This window comes from Platichthys flesus, chromosome 9, assembly GCF_949316205.1.
Source record: "Platichthys flesus chromosome 9, fPlaFle2.1, whole genome shotgun sequence".
NCBI classification, from domain to species: domain Eukaryota; kingdom Metazoa; phylum Chordata; class Actinopteri; order Pleuronectiformes; family Pleuronectidae; genus Platichthys; species Platichthys flesus.
Genome location: NC_084953.1, coordinates 19,808,200 through 19,830,899, shown reverse-complemented (window position 1 = coordinate 19,830,899; position 22,700 = coordinate 19,808,200). Strand labels below are relative to the sequence as shown.

The 22,700-nt window shown below is 40.8% G+C and overlaps 3 protein-coding genes across 4 annotated transcripts in view; 2 read left to right on the top strand and 1 right to left on the bottom strand.

The window, feature by feature from the left end:
• Positions 1–2,912: 2,912 nt before the first annotated feature.
• Positions 2,913–6,014, top strand: srd5a3 (steroid 5 alpha-reductase 3). Its single transcript, XM_062394661.1, has 5 exons — positions 2,913–3,156; positions 3,332–3,483; positions 3,575–3,760; positions 3,848–3,973; positions 5,184–6,014. Exons 1-5 carry the CDS (start codon positions 2,948–2,950, stop codon positions 5,441–5,443), a joined length of 933 nt encoding a protein of 310 aa, XP_062250645.1. The 5' UTR covers positions 2,913–2,947; the 3' UTR covers positions 5,444–6,014.
• A 524-nt stretch (positions 6,015–6,538) lies between these two features.
• On the top strand, positions 6,539–15,369 carry tmem165 (transmembrane protein 165). The gene is made up of 6 exons (XM_062394660.1): positions 6,539–6,876; positions 9,330–9,555; positions 9,656–9,831; positions 11,816–11,998; positions 12,533–12,638; positions 13,387–15,369. Exons 1-6 carry the CDS (start codon positions 6,718–6,720, stop codon positions 13,461–13,463), a joined length of 927 nt encoding a protein of 308 aa, XP_062250644.1. The 5' UTR covers positions 6,539–6,717; the 3' UTR covers positions 13,464–15,369.
• A 77-nt stretch (positions 15,370–15,446) lies between these two features.
• clocka (clock circadian regulator a) overlaps positions 15,447–22,700 on the bottom strand; it is a 29,805-nt gene continuing 22,551 nt past the window's right edge. For both annotated transcript variants that reach the window (XM_062394657.1, XM_062394658.1), the window contains exons 22-23: positions 22,360–22,627; positions 15,447–21,497 (exon numbers count right to left, since the gene is read on the bottom strand). In XM_062394657.1, coding sequence (XP_062250641.1) covers positions 21,258–21,497; positions 22,360–22,627 — 508 coding nt within the window. In that variant the 3' untranslated portion in view covers positions 15,447–21,257. The remainder of the gene's footprint in view (positions 21,498–22,359; positions 22,628–22,700) is intronic.

Genomic DNA, 22,700 nt, shown 5'->3' with positions numbered 1-22,700 from the left:
TAGTTTGACAGTTTGGGATTTGCTTAAGAGTTAGAGGAGAGCACTGATAGCCCTAAAGCTGGACCAGAGGTCACAGCATGCAGCTAAGAAATAGTCTTGATGAACCACAGTAATTTGTCGTTTCTACACTTTACATGTGCTTTTATGAGCTTTAGTGGAGCAATACTTTGCAATTGTAAAATCCTTGAAGATAGCCATGCTAGTTATTTTCACCTGCTTCAAGTCTTTATAAGCTGAGCTAAGAGTTGCCTTTATCCTCTGACTCTATTTGAATCTGGACATATTTGTATTTTCAGTATTATCAACTCTTCTTATCCAGTGCTCACCCTGTTGTTTACGACGCAGTGTTTCAGGGGCCTGCAGAGGGTCCAGGTCTTGTTGCAGTACAACAACGGACAGGAAAGGGAGGGAAGCAGGAAACAGTCCAAACTTCCTCAGACAGGACACTGTGTTCCTCTAAGAGGCATCCTGGAATCTAATGCCTCAAAGGCTTTTTTTTGTCTTTCACACAAACCAACATCTTTTCCTTTTGACATATTACTGCATTGTAATAATGCAGATGTATGGTCACCATCTGACTCAAGAACTTCAACCTCTTGTTTGGTTACACCGTCCTTAAGATGAAAGTGTAATGTGCAAGTGTGTAAGGTGCAGATTTCAACTCCAGAGAATTGTTCTACATTGTCACTCACATCTCAACACCAATGCACAGAGAACATTTGCTTCACTACATCTTCAAAAGGATATTGTAATTTTTTTTAAAGAACCATAGCAAAACCCATAAGAGCAGGGCTTAATCAGACATAGGGGTTTGCATAAGGGTTTGCATAACCCTTGCTATCAGAATTTCCGGTTAAAGACATTTCTGAAATTGCATTTTCAGGTCGACTTTGTGTTTCTTCCATGATTGTAAAAAATAATGTCTAAATGTGTGTTTAACAATGTTGATGGTTCTTAAAGGTTACTTTGGCCAAGATAGTACAAACTGATTAGTTGACCTCACCAGGTCTCTAAAATAAAAACATAGCGATTAACCAAAAGTTCAGGTCTTTAAGAGGAGAGCTGCTGTTAAAAAGTGTAACTGGTATATGAATCTAACTAATAGTGGGGTTACATAGTTTGGTGCTTCATCAAGCAGGGAAGACACTAGCATTTAGGCAGTTAGAACCGAGTCTAGTATAATTACCACCAGAATAATCATTACAAACCTTATTAGAGTAATGTTCTTTAGAGCTATGGACACTGACCCTTTAAACCGAGAGCTGGATCCACAACTTTTCTGAAACTCCTAAAGCATTAACCTCTGTGACTTCAATTTTACCTATAGACAAGTGTGACTATATTTTACACCTATTATTATTACACATTATTTTCTACATGGACAAATCCAGTTTTCACAGATGCTCAGTTGTTTATCAACACTATTCCTCCATAGTACCCTGTCTTGTTGTTCCCAATGCATTCGTATTACTTATTAAGTCACATTTATTAGGCACACAACACAAATAATTATTTCATAAAATGCAAAACATTCCTATACATTTATTTACTAATAGCAAATCATCTTCTACAGGCTAAAATACACTAAAATGTTGCTTTCATGTATTAGTTAATCTGTAATAACAATCCAGTGAGGTGATGTCTGCAGTCATATCAGAGTCAGCCTTAAATGACAAGTATGTGGTCGAATACAACACATTTGACTCTGGTTTAACATTGATCTCAAATTTTTTATATAGTAAACAAACTTACATTACTAATTTATTCTTAACACCAAGTAAAAAATAGGGCAAAATAGTGATGATTACACACCACGACTCGAGTGAGTGCAAATCAATTGCTCTGTATGTTCACACTGTGCAAGGAGTGCAATCAAAAGGTACTATACATGTAAGTTAGATGGGATATGAACATATATACATATTTTAGTTATTTACAGTTTACAGGATATGTACCTGAGAATGACAGTGAATGATGGTTTGTAAATGTTAAAGACTGCACATTTTTAGATGGATGGATGGATGTATATATATATTTACTTATTACTGACACTGTGGTTTAAGTGTTTGGCAAAGTGTTGATCAGGCCTGTGGGAAGAAACCGTTCTTGTGTCTGGCTATTGCTCAGTGCTCTGTAGCGCCTCACTGAGGGGAGAGGCTGCAACAGCATGAACAACAGGATGTGAGAGGTATGCAGTGATGCTTCATGCACGTTTCTTCAGTCTAGAGGTGTGTCAGTACTGAGTGGAGAGCAGGTTAACCCCTTTGAGTTTTTCTGCAGCCCTGATGGTCCATTGCAGTGTGTTTCTATCATGTAGGGTTGAGTTGAAATGGTTTGTCCATTAACTGATTGGTTTATGATTCATAGTCAATTGTTATTGAAGTCGTTTTAAGCTCCGGTTCCAGTTTCTGGCAATGTTCACCTGATTTATTGGTGCTCAATGCCAATAAAATAAGTGCCTGGTTTCAGACACTTGATTCAACAACACAAAAATCATCAAGATGTTGTTTTAAACCAATCTGACTTGTGTATATCTCACATTTCCAAAACATTTCCAAAGATCAGTCAAACATTAATAATAATCCATTTTTAGGGCCTAATCTTCATATGTTTCCCACCACTTCATTTAACTTTGCATGTTCAGACTCAAGCTGACAAGACAAAGAGTAAATAGTCTAAACACGCTCTGTTGGCTTTTACCTGTGTTTAAAGTGCTGCCACCTGCTGGAGCATTTTGACACATTTTCAATCAGACGGCACAGTTAACAGCTCTTCTCACGGACACTGTTTGATGCACATTCCACATGAGTACCTTTTAATCAATCAGATTATTGCATCTGAATTATAGATTTTTTTATTTATTCCCGTCACATTTCACCCGGAACTGTTGCGAGAGTTTTCTCCACGGCCCCTTTTCCCTGTTACACAAAACAACGCCGCGCTGAAAATGACTGGGCGCTCGCTCCTGAGTTGGATCCGTATTTTCTGGTCTTTTCTCGCCTTTTGTTTCCTCGCCGCTCTCTGCGTTCACAAGCTCTCCAGAAAATACCAAACGTGTCGTCTGTACATTGTATTTCAGGATCTCATTCGCTACGGGAAAACCAAACAAAACCACAAACGAGACAAATGGCTGCGAGTGTTCGACGTCCCTAAAAGGTAAGAAACGATTCTCCCCCGCAGCTAAAACACAGCCGTGACTTATGTGTAGACTTTCTACAGAGATTAAAAGTCAGTTTTTAGCTGTAACGCCATTGTTTACCTCTTAATCTGACCATGGAGATTCAGCAGCACGTGCACACGCATCCTGACAGAAGCCTCTTCTCTCCTCCAGGTGTTTCTGGCACTTCTACGCAGTCTCGGTTTGCTGGAATGGTTTCCTCCTGACCTTGTACCTGAACTTCACGTTTCGGCATCACCCGCTGCCATCGTGGCTCACGGGGATGTTAGACATGTTGTCAGGTGCAGGAGGCGCAGACAGCCAGGGTAGGCTGCCCCCCACCCCACACCACCTGCTCTGTTAAAGCTTTAACTCTCCCTGTTCTACTGTGGTGTCTGATGCTGCTCCTGCCTGTAGCCCCACAGCTCTCCAAACTCCTGGTGCAGCTGCTGCTCTGGCTCCACTGCCTCAGGAGGCTGCTGGAGTGCCTGTGGGTCAGCGTCTTCTCCGATGGAGCCATGCATGTGCTGCAGTATGTCTTCGGTCTCGGGTACTACATCGTGCTGGGGTTAACAGTGCTAGGCTCAGATCATGGGGGAGGAGGTGAGAATGAAAAGACCCCCCCTCCTCCGTATGAGCTAGTCACTGCCTCTAGTATGTTGTGTTGATGTTTGTGCTGTTCTCTTCAAGGGGCTGGCTCCCTCCTCTCCCAGTTGAGCTGGTTTCACGTGGCTGGGTTTGGATTTTTCATTTCCGCCTCGCTGCTGCAGCACCAGTCCTTGGTCCTGCTGGCCAGGCTGCGCACTGGAAAGTCAGGTAGGCCCCAGCAGTTCTCTTACAGTTACTGTGTGTGTTACTAGGAGAGGCGGTGGTCTAGTGGCAGAAACTTGGACTATGGGCAAAGAAGGTCTCTGGTTCGTCTCTGGTTTCGACTCCACGGAGAGACAACAAAAGACGAACCTGGATTGATCTGTCCAAAAATCCAGGAGTCTCGCTACCCTGTCTAGTGCCCCTGAGCAAGGCACCTTACTCCCCCAACATCTGCTCCCCGAGCGCTGTACAAGGTCGCTCACTGCTCTGTGTGTCCTGCACCAGATGGGTTAAAAGTAGCGGTTAAATTTCCCTATCTGCATGAGTGTGCCTTTGCATGTCTGTGCATGTGTTTGGGACTAATAAATGCATCTTAATCTTAATCTCTTTTTCTTACTACACAAGATTTTATATGAGCATTTCCTACAGTATGTTGATAATATATTTCTCTTGCTACCTTTTTGTAGTGAGTTGAGTTGTGAGCTTGTAAAGAAAAACAATGAGATAAATGATTCTTTAAAACCCCTGTGTACAAGTCCTCCAGCAAGAAAGTAATGGAACTCTGAAAAACATGTTCACAGTTAAATTATCTCCCCTCAAAGTCAGAAATTTTATATTTGGTCCAAAAACATCTTATAAATAGATTCTTTTTTCTGACATATAGCAATATGCATTTATTTGGTAAATGTGATGTGATGATAACTAGTCTGCATTTTTTAATCCATTTAAAATTTTGGATAAATTATTGGTAAGTAAAGGAAAAGATTTAGATCAATCTATTTCTAATACCGATTTAGAGAGAATTTTCGACTTCTAGGTCAAACAGATGAAGACATGTTCCTTTTTTTCTTTTACATATCTTGGAGAACTTGTTCAAAGATGATCAGTTCTTAAGGCCATTTGTTAGCCTTTATGAAAGTGCTCCATTAATGAAATTATCATATTTACAACTGTAACACTTTTGATTTTGATATATTTGTTTGTTTTGTTGTTGTCAATATTTTATTATTTTGGCAGAATATTATGTGATGTAATATTTTTGACATGAATAAAAGTTGAAAAGAAGGAAAGAAAGAAAGAAAGAAAAAAAAAAAAAACGTAGTGTTTTATATGTGGGATAGTCAGCATGAGGAACCCCTTTCACAGTACACATATACATTTCATTCCTTGGTTATATAAAAGTCACATGATGTATTTTCTGTCTGTTGTGCTGCAGGATCAGTGGAGACGCTGGCTCACAGTCTGCCAACCGGAGGCTGGTTTGAGCTGGTCTCATGCCCACATTACTTCTCTGAGCTGCTGATCTACATCTCACTAGCCTTGGTGTATGGAGGCCTGTCTTTGACCTGGTGGCTTGTTGTCCTCTATGTGCTCTTCAACCAGGCACTGGCTGCACAGCTCTGTCATGAGCTCTATATCAGCAAATATGAATCATACCCGAGACACAGAAAAGCATTCATACCTTTTGTGTTTTGAATAGTTCTGCATCTTGATGCATTCCATTTTGGGGAAGAGTGAACAGGATCTGAATGCGCAGGAATGAACTCGCCTCTCACCGCGTTGAAACAGTGCACTCAACCAAGTGGAGCTGCTCGATACTCAAAAGGACTTCATGCAGTGCAGCTGCTCCCGAGTGTGAACATGAAGCATAGCAGGGCTGCAGGATTGTTCTTCAACAGCAGAGGTGTCTCCGGGGGTAAGGGAAGCTGTTCGTCAGGCGCTGATGTGAAGAAATGAGGAACCTCACCACAAAACACTTGTTACAGCAAGAACCTTGTTTTTGTAAAAACTAAATACTTTCATGTGATGTTAACATATTTTTGCATTGTAAGAATAAGCAACTTTACATATTTGATTGATAAGGGGTCATTTCAAAACATAAGGGGAAAGGGAGAACCATTCTTAATCATTTTATGTTGTTGCAGAATATGAAATGTTCACTTTAAAACAGAAAGCCAAAGAAGATGGTAAGAGAGAAACCAATGAGAAAGTCTGACATGTTTTCTTAATAATTGTAATTAAAAGAAAATAGAGAAATCACGCCAATTATGCTCCAATGTTCTGTTTGTGTGCTTGTTTATATCTATTAATCTGAGTCCATGTGGAATTTATGCTTTGACTTGGTGAACCCACTAGATGGCAATATAATTGATAGTCAACCTGTGGCTGAAAACTGATATTAATGAATTAAAGATTACTAATTTAGCATTTAAACTTGTATATTTATTCTCAAATAATCACTGTTGAATATATAGTTTTTAAAAGTGGCCGATGCAACGACTGGATAAACATTTAAAAAAGGAAAATTTGCATATTAAAGACTATCTGCATATTTAAAGATCTGGTCTTTAAAGGCACTAATACAACAATAAACCTCTGATGATGATTCAATTTTATATTATAGATTTTATATTTTACATTATTTTACTAAGGTCTCAATGCTTCAGATACTGACATTGAGATTGACCAATCACTGATCTCTCCGGTGCGTACGTCAGCCACTGGTCTACGTCATTGTTGCGCTGGTCCAATCATCGCTCATCTTTTATGGCCAGTGCTACAGCATGGTTGTAACTTCCGCCTGAGTTGGTTGGGCTTCCTCTGAGCGTGACGTGTATCACGGAGGACACCCGCATACTGTGGATGATGCTAATATGAAGTTATCCCGTCCTGCTGCCGGAGATATCAAGTGATTAGCGGTGTAGAAATCCACGAGCCAACGGTCTTCGGTCGGTACTTCTGGAGCAATCATGTCTGTGACGCTGTGTGGAGCACAGGGACGGGCTGGGAGAGATGTTTTACGCGTCTTGGTTCCGCTCGCCGCCGCCGTGTTGTTGTTTTCGGTCGGAGTCGCTGCAGTTCCAGAGGAGCACAAAGCGGTCCCGGTGCAGGAGGTGCTGCCACAGGAGGTCAGGAGCTGCTCCTTCTATATCTTCCTGCGATTTAGACCTTTGAATTGCGACGAATCTGCCGCCGGCGCCGCCAGTACTGTCTGCTAGCACAGCCGAGCTAGCCTGCATGCTACCAGGGACGTGTCCCATTGTTTTCCGGTGTTTCAGTTTAACATGCTAATCGGTGATAATGTGTGTATGTGAAGGAAAGTGGAGGGAACGTGTTGAGGGATGAGATGTGATAATGTCCACAAGAGTTTAATCATATCGAAGATGTCGAAGAAGCATGTGGGCCCAGCAGTAACCAGGAAGAAACTCACTGACCTTATTGATTAGATAACATATACAGGATATCAGCTTTATTGATTGGAAAACATACAGGATGTAAACTTTATCGATCGGAAACAAATACAGGATATAAACTTTATTGATTGAAAATCATACAGGATATAAACTATTGATTTGAAAACATATACAGGATATAACCTTTATTGATTGAAAAACATAAAGGATATAAACTTAATTGATTCGAAAACCGGAACAGGATATTATACTTAATTGATTAGAAAACCGGAACAGGATATATATCCTATTGATTAGAAAACAGGAACAGGATGTATACCTTATTGATTGGAAAACATTTTCAGGATATATCTTATTCATTGGAAAACATATAATTATATTCTTACTGTACAAAAGTACAGTAGTTTATATACGTACTTTAATGGTTAGAGAAGAAACATATAGGATAGATATATTGATACTTATTGTATTGATTTGAAAATGCTCCTCCTACTACTCTGGCCTCATCCACTCTGGTTCTGCTAAACCCAAGGTCCTCTTCTCCACAATTAACAAACTTCTCAAATCCATGGACAATCTCACTCAGTCCTTCCTCTCATTTTGCCAATCAATGATTGAGACCATCTAAAAAACAACTAGCCACTGCCAGCCCACCTCCACCCCCAGCCTTTCTGTCAAAAATACTGTGACCTACTGTCGCCTCCCAACTCAAAACCCACCTGGACGACAATCAACTACAGACAATTTCAATCCAGATTCAGATATTATCACAGCACAGTCACCGCCCTAATCAAAGTCACAAAGGACCTTCTCCTCTTCTCTGAGGATCTCTCTCTCGACATCCTTATCCTCTTTGACCTCAGTGCTGCCTTTGATTCCATCCTCCTCACCCACCTTGAGTCCTCCCTGCACATCACTGGCACTGCCCTCTCCTGGTTCATATCATAACTCACCAGTTCATCAACATCAATCCAACTCCAACACGGCCCTAGTCTCCCAAGATGTCCCCCCAAGGTTTGCTGCTTGCCCCCTTCTCTTCATGCTCCTCCTGGGTAACATCATACACCACAATGGCCTCAATTTCCAATGCTATGCAGACGAAACCAAACTCTACATCTCCACTAAATCCATCACACCCACCACTTACTCCACCCTAACAAACCACCTCACAGATGTAAAGACCTGGATGCAAAATAACTTTCTCAAATTCAACAGCCACAAATCTAGATCCTCATCCTCTGCCCCAAATCAATCACAGACTCCTGCCAAAATCTCTCCCTTTCCATCAACGGCTTCACTGTTCAAGCATCCACACACATCCGTAACCCTCTGTGTCATTGTCGACCCAACCCTCAATTCTGAATCTGATTCTGACCCAACCATCTCCTTTGAAATCCACGTCAACCAAATTACAATAACAGACTTATTCCACCTAAATACATTTCCGAAATACGCTCGTCCTCAGCCTCTGAAAAACTGATCCAAGCCTTCATCACCTCACGACTCGATTATTGCAATAGCATACTTTTCGGGACATTCACCAAAATCATCAACAAATTACAATATGACCAAATCTCAGCCGCCCGGCTGCTCACCCACTCCCGCAGCAGAACCCACATCACCTCCTGTCCTTCAACACCTTCACTGGCTCCACAGTCAACAAAGAATACAATGTTCTCATCATCACATCTCCTGCACCGACACAATCCCACCCACAACCTCTGATACACCAACCTCCTCACCCCCCTAACCCTGTCCAAGCACGGGGGGACAAGGCCTGCTCCATCGCTGCCCCCTCCCTCTGGAACTCTCTCCCTCAGTACCTCAGACATATTCCTTCACTCACCTCCTGCAAAAATGTGCTCAAAACTCACCTTTTTTAATCTGCGATTTATGTATGTAATATAATATAATATTTTTAACTGCTATTTTAACTTGTTTTTACAGTCACTGTATTTACCATGGCAAAAGTGCTATTATTATTACAACATACAAGATGGTAGATAATTACTGTATTGAGGAAGTAAAGGAGTATTTATATAGCAAGCTTTGCAAATAGTCAATACAATTAGAGGTCGACAATATACAATGATTGTTAGTGTAGCAACACCACACTTGAACATATTTACTAACTAACCCACTGTTACTCTGTGTGGATCTTTTTGCAGAAAGCACCAAGTCCTCATCCAGTGGGCCCAGTAGTTTCAGAGAATGACCCCACCAAAGGAAACATGGGATTCATTCACGCCTTCGCAGCCTCTCTCTCCGTCATCATTGTCTCAGAGTTGGGAGACAAGACATTTTTCATCGCAGCCATCATGGCCATGCGCTACAACCGTCTCACCGTGTTGACAGGCGCCATTCTGGCTCTGGGAATCATGACTTGTCTCTCTGGTAAGTAGAAGTGGATGTTTGTATCTGTGGTTTTCTTGTTTTAGAATTACTGCATCCTCTTCCAGCAATAATAAGGTATTCTCCCCACTCCACACCACAGTGCTGTTTGGTTATGCCACCACCATCATCCCTAGAATCTACACATACTATGTATCCACGGCTCTGTTTGCCATCTTTGGTGTGCGCATGCTGAGAGAGGGGCTGAAGATGAGTCCAGATGAGGGTCAGGAGGAGCTGGAGGAGGTGCAGGCAGAGATCAAGAAGAAGGATGAGGAGGTGAGTTAAGTTCTTAGTGGGTTGGTAAGTAGCAACTTGGAAAAAATATGTAACACTTTTTTATATCCCAGTACCTTGCAAAATCCCTGTAGCTCTTCTCCAATGACCCTGTCAGCTAAAAGTTATGCCTGAAGCCAAATTGCATCACTTCTGCATTTCTTGGAAATGTGTATTTTGAGTTGGTTCCACACGCGATTGTGTTTGCAACACACCAGGACATAACAAGTTGTAACCTGCAAATGTCCTGATCTCCATGAAACAACCAGTTCAATAGGTATCACACAGAGAAGGAAAACCTTGTAGTCATAACGTAGAACTGTTAACAGTGGAGATACTTCTCTACTAATGAAATTAGTGTTATATGGCAGCTTGTGAAAAGTATGAATAAACAGCTGTTTAAAAAAAGTATGAATATATATCATATATATTCAGCGATTATTGATTTGCAGCTCAATGATTTCATATTTGAGGTTGTCAAACACATTATCTGCTTCCAAACTAAACAGCTTAACAAAGATCTTCAGTTCTTTTTGTTCACTTTTTATGTCACGAATCCTCTCGCACAATGCCTGAAGGAATTCACCTGCTTAATCTGCATATTCAGATGTCATGCAAGTTGTTTGTTCTTGCACACAATCCACAATTTGACTGTGTCCAGTTCTTGCAGCTCTGCAGCAGCAAAAAGGTTTCTCCGCAAATTCTCCCTATTCTTGAAATTTCAGCTTTCAGCTCGCTCATCACAAAACTGGACTGCTTAATATTCCCTATGTCAGAATGTGTTCTTGTGAAAGCAGCTCGTGGGAACACAAACTAACCCCCAGAGCTTGTAACTTTAACCAAGAGGATTTGTCCTTGTAACACATCCAGTTAAGCTGCATGTTTACGTCTGTAATGATGCTTGAGACTGAGCTTTTTTTCCATCACTGCCACTGTGTCCCTGCACACTGGGCACAATTTTACTCTAATAGAGAATAATCATGTGTCCATCTTTCTTGTAAAGCGCAACATTACACATGTGCTACTTTTTCTGGACAGTGGTAATGATGTTTGTCAGAGATAGGACATAACAGCTCCCTGTATGTTTTCATTCACACCTACCATGACCTGACAGCCATACAGCCAGAAGTGACCACTCTGCAGAACATGTTAGACTGCAATTGTTTTTACTTCAGAAAAAATACTAACTACTGTCATGTCTCCAGGCTGTATTTGTCCTGGAGGACAGAGTTCTCAGCCTCTTGCCTAGAAATACACTCCTATCCCTTGCACATCAAGTTGTACAACTCCAATTGACTTTAAGTCAGTACGTGAAACAGGCTGCAGTTATGTTCGTAGCCGCATTACATCTCTTCGTTTAGCTAGTGTTCCTGACTGCTCGCACCTTCTTTCTAAGGTATGAGCCCCATTTAAACACTGATCCTGATATATTGCTGGTCCACTTTGCGTGTTTACACGTAACCAAACAAGCCGTATGTGATTTCATGGAGCATGTCGCCGTTCAGGAATCAGGAGCATGATGTGTTACACAGAGTCGGCATCGGTCCTCCCATCTCACCTTTACAGAGCCATACAGTAAATTGGCTTCTGTGAGTAGCTCAGCGGCCAGTTTCTAGGTGGAACCAGGTGGACTATGTACCTTTTTGTAAAATGGCTCCATACCATGTGGTGAAAGGAGTGCCGCTGTTGAAGCACATATGTATAGTACTGCAAAGTGAATGATGACTCGTCAAACCGCTGATCCAATCTAAATCTCTTCTGTAGAGTAAAGTCCTGAGTGCAAGTAACAGTTATGAAAAATATTCTTCTATCTCAATAGATTTGTTGGGCAGGTAGGGTCGCAACAGTTGACTGATTTTAAAAGTTGATCATAGGAATAGTTGACAAGAATTAACCTGAATAAAGGATTAGTTGGTCTAACATCTCCTGATGAGGGGGAATCATCATCCAGTGTTTCAGTAGAATCACACTGTCCTTGTCTGCTCAGCTTCAGCGATCTAAACAGGTCAATGGGACTGCAGATGTGGAGGCTGGATCGGGGAACACGCAGCCTCAGAGGAAGTGGCACAGCTTCATCTCACCTGTCTTCCTCCAAGCCTTCACCCTCACCTTCCTCGCAGAGTGGGGGGACCGCTCCCAGCTGACCACCATCATTCTCGGAGCACGGGAGGTTTGTTCGAGATTTTCTTTGACACAATTTTAGGGCTTTAATCGATTTATAAAAATAGTTGGCAGCTGATGTAGTAATTGATTACTCTGGTCTGATATAATACACGACGCACACATTGTGGCAGCGCTCCTGATGTGGGGGCAGTAAACAGCTCCCGTGATGAGTTGTTTTGACTTTACCTGCGACTCGTACATATATATATATATATATATGATATATATAACATTCTGACTCGTCAAAACAATCATTAATTCAGTTCTAACTACTCAAAACTCAAAATGTCAACATCTGTAATAACATAGTAAGATTCAAACTACTTTTGTCGTTCATGTGTGTTTAGTTATGTTGCAACGTCTCAAGTTTATTGTGTGTGGCCCCAGTGGGAAATAAAGCCTTTGTTTATTTATTTTAGCTACACCGCAAACCACTTTGTGCGGTGCTAATACACTGGTAATTAAAATCGCCAGCAAAGGCAAGGTGTAATTTTTATTTCACATCAACATGAAAGTCACTTTTTCTTATTTAAATTCCCAGGATCCTTTTGGAGTTGCTGTGGGTGGTACACTGGGACACTGTTTGTGTACAGGTCTGGCTGTGATAGGAGGGAGAATGATCGCCCAGAAAATATCTGTCAGAACAGGTACGTTGCTGTGTTTTCATTTCCTGTTGTCACTACACCATTAAATCTTAATCATTATTATAAGCAAGCTGTTTGTTTTTTTTTTTCATTTGATTAGGGAGTACAGGCAGATTAAAAAGATATATATATATATATATTTTCAAAATGTGAGTAGGCGAGATTCCTGAGTTGTCAGTTGTCATGCGAGTGTAAAATACTTTTTGCAAATAGTCAATACAATTAGAAGTCGACAATATGAAGTATTTGCACCAAAAACTACAGCGAGAATTCATTTAATTCGAAGACAAAAAAAATATTCGACTGCTGTCATTACTATTCACATGGTACTTTTATGTGTTGGCTCATGTGTGCTGTCTAACCCCATGTTTTTGTTTACCCTCATTCCAAGAGACAAGCACAGACACACACACGGGCCATTACATTGACTTATATGGATTTCCTTTTTCTAACCGTGACCTTAGTTATTACTCAGAATTTAATGTTTTGCATTATTTGGACTTACCTTGTGTCCCCATAAGGAAGATGAGTCCCCATAGCGTGACCGTAAACAGATTTGTGACACTCACTCACACACACAGCACATAGAGAGAGAGTCTGGAATATATTCGGTGTAAGAAAGAAAAACAGTTCTTGTATGTTGGAAAAAAATGATGAATGTCTATTGTCCTAAATCTTGGGTTTAGGTTACATTGTTGGTTTTGCTCATTAGAATAAATGAAAATTAACTCAATCTGTTTTGTTTCCACAGTTACAATCATTGGAGGAATAGTTTTTCTGGCGTTCGCCTTCTCTGCTCTTCTCATCAAGCCAGAGTCTGGATTTTGATTGGACGAACACATTTTCAGGTTCACTCTGTATATACGTGTAAACTTTGGTTCACTTGCTGTTGAGAGATTGTGTGTGTGTGTGTCCAACAGACCGTGTGACAAGTTGAACAGGAAGCCAAAGTCCCCTCCTCCTTCCTTTAGACAATTTCTGTTCCACTAGAGCCTCTAACACTGAGTGCAAATTTAGAATTAAATAAGATTGTCTTCACCAAATCCTTTTGGGAGTCGCTGAATACTTACAAAGCAGAAAGTCTAAAGTAGTGAGGAGAAAACATTGAGTAACAGGCGTCGATGTGAGAGGAGAGAAGGACGTTCTGTGGCTTCCTGTTCCAGCTTTGTTCTCTTCACAAAGTGTGCGAGAGGAAGAAGCCCACTCGCTGCCCTCCGACCCATCTGTTAGAGGTTATGTTGTTCAGTCAGAACCCGACATGCAGTACGTTTCTAGCTCCTAGCTGTCTCCTTTAGACAATAAGTCAATTTCAAAGTCATTGCCTTTTTATTTGTTTATAAATGTTGTATGATCATTTTGTTTGTCTGTCTAACGTGAGCCCAGATGCTGGTGTTTATTCCACCTACCTCTCTGGGAGATACTTTTTAATAGATTCTACTACAACTCCCCAAGAAGTGCGATATAATTTAAATTGAGACAGAGACATCATTGAAATATTTACGAGTTATTCCCTTGGCTGCTGATACAATAAGCAGTTGTTTTAGAGAGACTGGGTCCTGAACAACTACAATACCTCTACGTTCAGGTGTCGCCATACCTTACAGTCGATAGTATCCAGAGCTACAGCACAGCTCCTCTTCAAAAAGCTGATCACCCAGTGGTGTTATTGATCGGGGGAGTTTCATTATGGTCCACTCCTCAACATCTGTCCTGAATGCATCTCCTGAGATCACATGTGGCAGGTCGGAGGACTTCAGCTGAGTAGGCGGTCCTTCATATGTGGCCCGGGACAGATCTGTGTTCACAATTTGAAGAGACTGGGCCACATGTGTCTCAGTCCACCGCAGAATGTGTTTTCTCTGATCGATCCTCAGGACACATGACTGAAGGCACATTGGGGTGCGTTCACACATGAACTTCACGCTTACCACGTGGGATTAGACCATTCAGGACAGATCATTTATCAACAGCGTAAAGAACACAGATCATGTTGATGATCAGTTAGGAATTAGCTTCACGGGTTAAAAACTCCTCCTCTGTGTTAAGAGCCATTTTCAGAAACAACTTGGTGCTTTAGTTGTTACTGGCCTGAATCACAAAAGATGCTTTTAAACATGAACTAAACTCCGGATTATCTCCTGACATCTGTATGTAAGAGCACAAATGTCTCAGTGAGAGGCTCCTGACTTTCTCTAGGAGTTTATTCTCCGGATAATGTCTGAGTGAGCCCATGTGTAAGAGCACCTGAACGCTCCACAGATCACTGTGTTGCTCGTGAGTGACAGGAACACTTTGTGTAAAGTCTGGACCCAGCAGTGCGGACATACTCCAGAGTTCTTCTCCGAGAACAATTAGTCACGGATAGAATGTAATCATGACACAATAACCACCATGTCATTTGTACTATTTGTTTACCCTATTCAGCCATACGCAGCTGTGTTGTAGCTACAGCGACACCTCAACCAGTAATGTAATAAATCCCTGTGTTTCCCTTTTATTTAAAATGCTCTGTATTTATTTAGCCTCATTTTCTTTTAGGGTACGTACTGTAGACAGAACAGGGTGGGTAAGAGGTCGAAAGAAACAAGGGAAGGAATTATTTTTTTAACTGAACAGGCCGAAGCTGTGTTGTCAATATTTGACAGGCTGTGCCCGGCTGTGTAATCCGTCTGTTTGTGGGACAGGTTGGTTGAAATCTGAATATTTCTCTCAATAAAATGTTTCATGTCTTGTCTTCTTTCTAAACCAGTCGTTTGTTCTGTGTGTGCTGAAAAGACCGTAGAGATGAGCCAGAGGAAACAGAACACCGGAGACATTTCATAGGGATTTATTTCAGATTGAAGGGGAGCAAACGGTTGATACATTTGCTTCAGAAGTTTGTGTTGAAATTCTGAACAGTTTGGCTCAAGAAATAAATGCAGAGCAGGACACATGCAGACCAAAATCTGGAGGGTTACAAATACACTGTCAGGTTATTTGATGTTGAGGAGGGAATGATGACTGATGTCTAAAGATGCTTAACCGCAAACCGAACAGAAGGTGGCAGTAGTTGATCTGGAAAAAATAGTTTTTGGGCAGAATCTCAGTTACAATGTTCACAACTGTAAAACTTCTTTTTTTTTATAAGCACTGTAAAAAGAAAGGGTCTATATATTTATTTTTCTCTAAATTCCAAGGTCTTGGTCTTATTTTATAATTTTAGCATTCAAAATTGAAGTGAATTGAATACCTCTTTTCTTAGTTCATTTTTTGCCATGGATTTTTATGAAGCACTTTGTAAATAATATGCAAACAAAAGTATAACACATGCTGTAAGTCAATTGTGCCAGAAGGAAATTTTACATAATTTACGTTAATTAATGAGCTTTGTCAGCAATGATTACTTCTCTCAAAAATATATATTTTATATTATTACAACTCCTGTTCAACTAAAACATGAATCAGTCACTGGTGTCGCCGTAGGCATTGTTGTTCAAAAGGATATTAATAAACACTTATGAATGCTTTAATCCATTATAATAGAGGTACAGCATAAACTGAAATGTTTATAAACTGTATAGAGACCTATAACAAAGTGTTGAAACCACTTTATAATAAGATTGAGGAATTAAAGTAACATACAGCTTTATTAAAGTTGTATAGATTTGAGCTGTAATTATGAATGATTGCTCGAAAATAAAATTATAGCTGCTGATATAATTATTAATTAATTATAACAATTATTATACAATTATAATCCCAGAGATTTTCTTCACGTCACAATAAATTCACTTTTAGGACAGTTAGTTAAATAAAACCAGACATTAACTTCAGTTTTAGGGTAAAAATTATGTATTTATATCCTAAATTTATGATTGTCAATGTGGTAATGATGTAATCAGAATGTTGGTAACCACTGATCAATACATACAAATTCAAATATTAAATAATCTAAATTCATATTTTAGCTTATGTATCAATAAAGTGGTTTAATGCAGCAATTCTGGCACTGATACTATTAGGTTAATAAAATGATTTTTGACCAGATAAACTCATATTCCTGTCATGTAACATTTGCCCATGGTAGTTGAAGACTGCATGTAGTAGTTATTTACTGATCAAAGTTAATAAAACCATTGGCTCCTCGCTGGGTCATCTGAGCAGAAACCATGAATCCTGTTTCCCTTTTGGCCACAAACTAGTCAGTGATGTCGCAGGCCAAACAGCTACTGTCACACAAACCTGCAGGATTCAGAGCGCATTAACCTTTTAGAAAACGTCAGGAGATTGTTGTTGCTGAGTGGACTGCAGCAGTACATTTCCTGAGCCAAACCAAAATGCTACACAAATATAACATGAAAGCAGAGACAAAACACTGAGACACAAGAGCTTCTAGTGTGAACATCAGAACTACAAAACATTGAACAGAATTCACTATATCATCTCGTGTAGGGCTCATCCTCTGCCGTGCCCCCGCTCTTTGGATAACAAAACATTTCCCCTCATGTTTCTATGACTGGGAACCACTGACTGGTAACTTTAATAAAGCATCGCTTTGTCTTTTAAAATGTGGCAGTTTGCACCTGTATTCCAGAACAAGACTGAACATGATGATGAAAAGAGAAAATACCTTTAAACTTAACAGTCTTCGTCTTAGTGCCCGACCGATGTTTTGGTCTGCAGAAATGAGTCTTTCATAGACATATTGGCATTTTCAGGTGTTGGCTGATATAAATAATTGTCACGTTGTTTTTTATGATTAATTAGTTTATAGTTTAACTGTAAAATATCAAGCCTCAATAACATTTCTTTGTCATTAGGATTTCATATACCATAGGTCTTAAATCAAAATAAATAAATATATGTATTTCAGCCAATATATCAAGATCAGATTATTTGACTGAATATCTGTGGCAGTCTCCATAAGCCCACATCGGTCGGGCTCGTCCTCGTATAACCACATGTAAGCAGCTCTTTCTGGGGAGAAGGTTCAAACAGTCTTTATATGTATGTCACAGTTGGCTTAGATCCTTCTCTCTCGTTAAACTCTTGATTCTGAACTTTATACGCAGGTTTCATTTTAGGTTTGCACATTTAAAGGCTAAATAATTTACTTCTCTTATTAACAGTCCTATCATACATTGTGCAAAGGCTCTCGCAGCCACACACCTCCTCATGCAACACACTCATGTTAATGACATTTCATGACATTCTCGCAGGTTTATTGCACCTCGTGAATCTCACTCCAGAGGATCCGGGTCCCCTGTGCAGCTTTGTGAAATTGTGTTGCAGGGAACTAATGTGGTTTATTTAGAAACTGAAATGAGCTGCAGCCCAACCGATGATGAGCGAAGGATTGAGCAGCTCTGTGAAGATGGTGCAGACCACAAGGTCTGTGGAGACAGTGGAGACAGCTGGCGTTAGGGACTGTATGAAACAACAGTGACATGCACTGTTGTTCTCAGTGGGGACTGAATATCTTCTCAGCAGTTATAATGTTATTAACTAATGTGATGCTACTTGTGAGCGAAGTTAAAATATGACGTGTGTCGCTGTTCACTGACACTGCTGCTAACTGGTCTTTTGGAGGCTCTTGGTTCAAAACAGAGCAGCTGGAAATCTGCAAACTGTTGCATTTGTTCTTCATCACTTCACCCACAGGTCATTCCACTCCTTAAGAGTCACTTCTATAAAACATCAGGTTCAGGCCCCACTGTCGATTACTTTTTCATACAGTCCCTTAGATGTCTTACATGCAATTTGAAAATCAATGACTTTATGACTGAATATACTAGTGTTCATACTCATGACACAGCGCTGGTGTTGTTTGTGAAAGCCAACAGGAGACAAAACCACACACTCTATATGTATTATAAAAATAACCAGGAAAATAAGAAGGGACCACTTTAGCCAACGTGACAGCTACTGACGTGATCCAAGCCAAACATTTTCTGAAATGAGAATCCATCAGTTTAAATACACTGCAGGAGAGATGAAGGGACCACCCCAATCACTCAACATTTAGGACGGACTATGTTAACTTTGGGGCTGAACAAAGGATTCAAAATGCCAAAGTGTGAATTGTGGGTAATAGGTCTTGTCAAAATCAACATTCTGCATGTTCAAATGTTCAAACATAGCTGGGCCTCAGAGCCTATGGCAGTTAAGCATTTGCTGTAACATGTAACATTAATGTTAACCTATTAGGTATGTGTGTGTGTGTGTGTGTGTCTGTGTGCCGTCCAACGCTTGGGTCCAAGGCTGTATCCCCAAGCAGTTAGCCACAAATGAGGGTTAGTCTTGGCATTTTTCCACATCTACTCAAAGCCAGGCTCAAACCAAACAGTGGATGAATTATTGGGAACTTCTATGTCAAACAGGAATTTCCCACACGAGAACACAACAGCCAAACACGCAGCGGTGAACAGACAAAGTACACGTGGTATCACAAGATACCTCGGGTCAGAGCAAAAAAAATGTACATTGGATGTTTGTCACCAGACTTGTGGCCGTGTTGAGCTCAGCCTGTTACTTTACACACAGATGAAGAATGGGCTGAGCTGTCAGCTTGATACCATCTGGTGGTGAATTAGATCAGAATGGAAGGAGGCTTGTCTCTGTGTGTGTGTGTGTGTGTGTGTGTGTGTGTGTGTACTAGCACTGTGTACCTAGGTCAAGTTGTCATCGAATGAGCCAATAAGAGATAAAATTGTCTATAATGAAGTATCTTTTTCATGACATGAAAAACAAACCATTCAAGCTCAAAGTTAAGCTCCCTGTTCTAAATGTGCCGCTTTAGGCCGCCCCAGAAGACTGTTGCTCCGACTTAGTGACTAGCTGGTGAACAGAGTGGAGCATTTAGCAGCTACGCAGTCCAATATTTCCCTCAGGGCTCGGGGGAGACCAAAGACTAAAAGGGACTGAATGGTTGACTTACAATCATCAGAAATAGAACTAACGTTGCTTTGTGTTTACTGGATGTTTTAAGTGGCAACTGCTGACTAATACATTAGCTCTACCAACTCAAAACGTTATGAGAACCCTACAGGGGGATCTGCCTCTCTCTCTTTATAAACTTGCATGGAGCTCGGACTGGACTACTGTGTCCAGCTCCTGTTTCTCCAAAAAGACTTTCCTGCAAATCGAACGGAGTGCTGATGCTGGGTTGGTTCGGAGCTGGTTCAACTTGCAAACCTTTTAAGAACCAGTTAGCTTTTACATTGGCTGGAATCAGCCTAGAACCACATTATTACTTCTCTGTCTACATCTCTCATTTCCCAGCAACATTTGCTGGGAAGACTTTAAGCATAACATCAACAATGGCCGACTACAGTGTCTGTTTTCAAGTGTTGCAAACCTACATTGGCATCCAAACACAACAGATTGACAGTATTTGAGCTAGTTAGGGAATTTGGGGCCATCTCACAGCTGCCACAGGTAAATTGCTAAAAAAGAATGGATAGATGATCAGCGTGCTGATGGGAAATCATTTGATTAACCCTACGCGGGCACAAATCATATAACTCTTAGTTTGAGCATATTAGGAAAGCGTTAACAGGACTGACTGCATATCCTGTAGTTTATTTTAAGGGATAAATGTTTATAGATTAAATATTAAGTGTCTTCAGACACCAAACAGGAATTTTGGATTAGGTTGGCAATCCTACTGTTGAATGTTTAGTAGCCTTGGTAGCATTTGATTCAATCACAATGTGTTTAAAGCTGAATTTTGAAACGTATATCATTTTGTGAAAATGCGTGAAAATATGGGTCAAGGATTAAACAAACTGTGACACAACAAGCAGCATCGACACTGTCTGCTATGCAGACTCACAAACAATCGTCCCCTAGGATAAAGGAAGCCTGTGAAAATATCAGCCACAGAGCATTTTAAGATCTTTTTTTCTGAGAAGACTAGAAAAGAAGCATATTCAAAGCTGCAAATAACAGACTATGCATTTCATTTCATGCATCATATAAAATATTAGTTCTTTCTTTTTCAATATATTTACAGTATATATTACACATAATGTTCTGTACAGTAAAAGTTCAATCTACAACACATTCTTAAAAATATTTTCTGACCCATAATTATTTTTACACGAAGAACAAGAATAGGAGAAAACATCCAAAACAAACTAGCCATGGGCCGTTTAGAAGGACGTCCTTGAAGCTCTGATTGAAGCTTCACTGCATTAACTGGTGAGCTCTGCATAAAATAATCCTGTGAGGGTGACTAGAGTGCACGCACACACAAGCTCCTGCAAACACACACTCACATACACACGCGCAATAAACACACAATAAGAGGGCTGGGGGAGGGGACGGGGAGTCCATTAACGGGAAACATGGCTCCCCGTTTTCATGGAGAAAAGGCTTCAAACCAGAGACAAAGCAAACTGCCAGAGCCGCAGCTAGCACGGTCCGGAGTTCTCTTCTTGGCAGCACTTTGTGCTCAGGAGATCAGTGCAAACAGCGAAAACTCCTTGTGAGGGAGGGAAGCCTCAGCCTGCCCACCCAGTCACTTACAAATGAGGCCTGGTCTCAGGGCTGCACTTTCAGCACAACCCGTCTTGAGACTGCCATCACAAAGACACCCCCACCTCGGTTTGGCCCAATCCACTTCTGATTGGCTGCAGCCAGCTACTGTGGCTGGGTAGTGGATCGCTCAGACAAACTATCTGCTCTGTGACGAGCCAGTTGCTGTTTCTGCTGTTGTAACTGCTTCTGCTGTTGCTGTTGTTGATGTTGTAATTGTTGTTGCTGCTGTAACTGTTGCTGCTGCTGCTGGGTTGCGGCAGCAAAGGTACCCTGCTGCTGCAGAGGGAACGCAGCCTGCAGGATCAACTGGGTGGACTGGTTTCCATGAAGAAGTCGAGAGGCCTTCAGTGACAAAACATGGTTTTAGCAGAATTTTGGGAAAAACCTTTACTAGCTGAGGCCAGATTTGACTTTAAACTACACCAGGCAACATTTGAGTTTTGAAATGATGAACGTTATCATCTACTTTGTAAAGGATCTCCAATGACACCACTAAGACAACACAAAACCCCTGAGTAGCAAAGAAAACTGCACAAAAAAATAGTATTTTCATTTGACTAAACATCACAGGACAGCAACAATATATTATAACCTCTGCCATGGACGGATTGGTTTTTATTGTATTGTTCGTCTGTCTGTGTGCTACCAGAGTTACTCAAAAATCTGAGATATTACAGAAGATTGTAGCTTCTTCTTCTCACTATTTTTTCTCAACAAATATCTGAAAAAATTATTATATTGTGAAAATAGTGGTCAATTATTTCTGTGTCACTGAAAATAATGAATGTAATAAGTACTAGTTTCACTATTATTTGACGGTCTGTAAAACCTTCTGTTTAGATCTGTTTGTGTATTCAACTTTCCTAATTACAGTGTTCTGTCAAATGTTTGTTTTTTCCATGTAAATAAATGACAACTGATACAGATTACTATGCTACCCAGTGGAGAGTGGCAGTGGGGACTTCAATCTACATCACATGCATACTTTCCATTTCACCAAATTAATTTATGGTATATAGTAAATAGATTGCAACCCTGTGGACACATGCTGATATCCTAGATGGTCACATGAACAGCAAACTCTGCACAAGTCGTGTAACATGATCTTCTACACGTTGTGTTTTATTGAAACTGTTAAATACAAATTTGAAACCATCAAAGTACAAAGATACCTGGTGCAGTGTCATTTCACTTTGAGTGTTACCTGTAGGAACTGTGTTTGCTGCTGGGCCAGTGGAGCCTGCACGGGCTGCATGGCTGTGACCTGTGACTGCAGCTGTTCCTGCTGCTGCGGTAGTTGCTGCTGCTGTGGTGGAGGCTGCTGGGAGATGCTGATGGTCTGCGTCTGGCCCTGCTGAGGGGCGAAGGCTGTCACCACTTGGCCCATAAACATGGTTGTAGGGACCATGACTGCCCCACATGCCATCTGTCCTGTCACCAGCTTGGTGAGCAGCTGGGGAGCAGCAGGAAACCTGTGCGGGACATGAAGGGGTGGAAGGTAGCAGTAACAAAAACATGTAGGAATGAGGTCCGATTTCTTTGTTT

What these genes read in the sequence shown, in the direction of transcription:
- tmem165 (XM_062394660.1), top strand. Translation starts at nt 6,718, where the DNA reads ATGTCTGTGACGCTGTGTGGAGCACAGGGACGGGCTGGGAGAGATGTT. An exon ending in TCATTCTCGGAGCACGGGAG is followed by an intron (nt 11,999 to 12,532) that starts GTTTGTTCGAGA and finishes TTAAATTCCCAG; the next exon opens with GATCCTTTTGGAGTTGCTGT. An exon ending in GAAAATATCTGTCAGAACAG is followed by an intron (nt 12,639 to 13,386) that starts GTACGTTGCTGT and finishes TTGTTTCCACAG; the next exon opens with TTACAATCATTGGAGGAATA.
- srd5a3 (XM_062394661.1), top strand. Translation starts at nt 2,948, where the DNA reads ATGACTGGGCGCTCGCTCCTGAGTTGGATCCGTATTTTCTGGTCTTTT. An exon ending in CTCAGATCATGGGGGAGGAG is followed by an intron (nt 3,761 to 3,847) that starts GTGAGAATGAAA and finishes GTTCTCTTCAAG; the next exon opens with GGGCTGGCTCCCTCCTCTCC. An exon ending in GCTGCGCACTGGAAAGTCAG is followed by an intron (nt 3,974 to 5,183) that starts GTAGGCCCCAGC and finishes GTTGTGCTGCAG; the next exon opens with GATCAGTGGAGACGCTGGCT.